The 3,796-nt window shown below is 31.2% G+C and overlaps 1 protein-coding gene across 1 annotated transcript; it reads right to left on the minus strand.

Annotated features, from left to right (window-relative positions):
• Positions 1–1,617: 1,617 nt before the first annotated feature.
• On the minus strand, positions 1,618–2,262 carry LOC103310019 (probable cytochrome P450 6a14). The gene has a single exon (XM_029488856.1). The coding sequence runs from the start codon at positions 2,191–2,193 to the stop codon at positions 1,915–1,917; it is 279 nt and encodes a 92-aa protein (XP_029344716.1). The 5' UTR covers positions 2,194–2,262; the 3' UTR covers positions 1,618–1,914.
• Between the last annotated feature and the right edge of the window lie 1,534 nt (positions 2,263–3,796).

Raw genomic sequence — 3,796 nt, forward strand, 5'->3', positions numbered from 1 at the left:
AGCCAATAAAAAAAAATAGTAATATATTGTACAATTATTATTATTTTATTTAAAAACATTTTTTCAAACTGTTATTTTTTCGTTGTTGCGTTGTCCCGATCCCGTACCTAAAGTTATTAATGTTATTATAAAAAAAATAGTTAATAATATATTATTGGTGGATGTTCCATAGGTATTCAGTATAGTTTATGTATGCTACACGCCTACACATAATATAAGGTATGTATTATAAATACGATATTCGTTATATACCCGCCATATTCCACATTTAGACGTTAATAGAATAACGTATGACAACGACTATATACTTTATAGTATATATAATAATATAATAATATTATATTATATACAATATTATACAGCAAACTATTTTTTTTTTATTATTTTTTTTGTTCCAATTATTCAATGACCAATGTTAATTCATACGTCATGTAGTAAACATCTAAAATAAAATAATAATAATATTATTATTAAAAGACAACGTGTGTTTCATTAAATTTGGCAACGTTGGATTTGAATCCCTTATCGGGGTTCACAACCCGAATGACGATTAATTAACGAACGTGAATGAATAGTGAAAAAAAAAATAATAATAGTTGTTGAAAAATACCAATACAATACACAATAATGCTGCCGCTACCACCGGCCGAATTATTATTTTCATTCCGACTATTAACGCTATCTATTGTCAATAAATAAACTAAAATTTAGCGCAGCGAACACGATTTAAGATATACCTATCTTATATCTTAAATCGTGGCAGCGAATAATCACGGCCAGTGAGACATCTATACTATGTATAATCATCAATGGTAGTACTGTGCATTGTCACGTCACGTGAGCGCACGTGCTATTATATGCTATCATGTCACGGAAAAAAGGGTAGGATATCTGCTTATTACTTATAAATACAGGCATATAGCATTTTTGTATCAGCAGTCACCATTACACTAATGTCATCTCATGCATAATAGTAAACTGACACTTTAAAGTACAAAATATAGCTAGTAATAATTTTTTAACAATATAATCGGTTGAGCGCGTAATTCTGAATAAGCCCATATGTACCAATAATCATTTTGAAATTGATTGAAAACGCAACCAAATTCCATTTTTTGATACCAACAGGGGCAATCCAGATTTAAATTTAAGCGGAACTTCGGTTTTTTCGCCTGGCAAAACTCTAAACGTTGTCAATATTTGTGAGAGGACCATTTTCATTTCCAATTCAGCAAATCGTTTTCCTATTAATGACGTAAATGTAAGTACGTGTAATAATAATCATTAAATATTTGAAACTTTGAACACAACTGCTGCAGCTTACATTCATTATTGTATTAGTAAATATATACCACCTACCTATACAAAACCGTGGTCCGTCTCCAAACGGTAAGTAAGTATCAGACATCCGTTTAGTCTTTTCCGGTGAAAACCTTTGCGGATCAAATTTATACGGATCGGGGTAATATTCTGAATCGTGATGAATACTGTTCAAGGGTATCATGATCCTAGTGCCCTTTTTAATGACCAAAGACTCGCCGGGCACTTGGTATGTTTTCACTGTTTCTCTGAACAACGCGTTGGTTACTCCGTACATACGCCCCGTTTCTGAAATATACAAAATCGACAGTTTGAAAATATCATGATATATTTCACTGTAAATAAACAGACTGCAGAGGAGATGTATGCGATTCCATGAGCAGTACCTAAGGGCTAAGTTACGTTCACAGCAAACTCGTCGACGGTTGACGCTAAACTTACCAACGTCGGACGTCCAACACGATATGTTAGCTTCCGATACCTATTATACCTATATATATATATATATAATATATATATTATACTTTTTTTATTAACCCGCGGAAACATAGGCCATTGCGGGTGGTTTTTCAACTGTGGCTACTGTTGGTTGGGTTAACACGTGTATTTAGTTTTGGCAGAATTTCGAATTGGGCAACCGTAGGTTTCTGCCATGGCCGGCCGGACATTTAATCTTAAATCGCAATATTCACCTGCCAATACCATGTCGCTGTAATGAAGATCTACCAAAAAATCATTGTTAATTTTCCCGTGTTCTTTCACCTTTGAATTCATCTCGTCGCGCATTTCTTCCTGGTTGTGTTGGTTCAGAGCTAACTGGTACAAACAAAAACTCAACGTGGAAGACACGGGTTCGAAACCGGCGAAAAACATCAAGATTGCATTTGCAACAATGTCCTGTTCGGTAAATCCATCTGAAATATTATAATATATATATATATATATATATATACATATATAGATAAAACACCGTGTTTTTTATAATATGTGGGGACATATTTTTATCCAACCACAAATGTTGAATTATTTTTTTAACTATAGACATTATATTACTTTAATAGATATTTGAAATTTTCGATTATTTTAGTTTATAAATATCGAAAAAAATATTCTTGCTTGGTCAAAAAGCTTGACAATTTAAATAAAACAATTAAAAAATATTAGAGATAAATATGTACACATTTTGTTTTCGGCGAATTCAAGTTTTTTAAGGTATGCAATGATTTATCATTGAATTCAAATTTAACACATACCTTACAGTGTATTACTCAATGACTATAGCTACTAACCCTCAGCACCTTCTAACTATACAACAGAGTAGTTACTTACATTAATTTGAAAGTTCTAGAAATCATTTATTTTTTTTTTATATTAATATTTAATATTGTAATTATATTAGCTCCCGCCTCCCAGTGGTGGTAAGGTAAGTGAGGCGGCACTTCACCTAAAATTTTGAAGTAAATAATACTCAAAAAGTGTACTTCTTGGCTCACATATAGCACATATTTCGATAATAACTTTTAACGTACTTATTTATGATTTTATTTGTGAAAAAATTCTTCTCTACTCTTTGTACCTGATTAGTTGAATGTCCTATTACCTACATCTATAAAGCTAATTTGACCATTATAGAGTATAATATAGGTATTAATCTTACTTTCATTTGTCGAGCCCAACACCAAGTCTTTTCTCGCTTCTATCAAGCTCTGTGCCACGTCATGTCTGACTATGCCTGACTTATTTTTTACCTAAGCATATTATAGGCATATTATGAGTCTAATTTCGGACGTGCATCAGCTTAAAATTATAAGGTATGATTTATTAAACGTTCACTCGACTATATAGTATTATACTCGACCTTTTTTAGAAACAAATCCTATATTATTATGGTCATTAACTATTTTTAACTAACTTCGATGCCATCTAAATTATATCGTATAATTACCTTCTCAATGTTGAATGTAATAATCAATTTTAGTGTTCGTTAGGTACCTGAATACGTTCTGTCTACACATGGCCGGCGTTACAAAATTTTGTCGGGGGGGGGGGGGGTGAGATCAAGTATTGCCGACTGAAATTTAATTTATGCCGACTCATATTTTCTAAAAAAAAAATTACGTGAAGTATAAAAATTCCTGGTTTTTCTGTGTTAAGGTGAAGTGAAATAGTTAAAACAAAAACAAAATATGGAACTAAAACATTTTAAACTATTTTATGCATAGTTAAAATATTTGTTACTTGTGTTTCATACAGATGTAAAGATACAACGCTGTCGGAACTATTTTAAAATCTAAAAAATAAGTCGTGTATGAATAAATCAATCAGTGTTTGTCAATAACTCAAAAAATTAACTAAATTAATAAGAATTTTTTTATTTAACAGACGGTAGATGGGCAGAACATCATTAATTAACAAAAAAATAACCAGATTTACCTGTAGTAAAAAATATGAATATTGTATTTCCACATTTATTTAT

The sequence above is a fragment of the Acyrthosiphon pisum genome, chromosome A1 (genome assembly GCF_005508785.2).
Source record: "Acyrthosiphon pisum isolate AL4f chromosome A1, pea_aphid_22Mar2018_4r6ur, whole genome shotgun sequence".
Classification (NCBI taxonomy): domain Eukaryota; kingdom Metazoa; phylum Arthropoda; class Insecta; order Hemiptera; family Aphididae; genus Acyrthosiphon; species Acyrthosiphon pisum.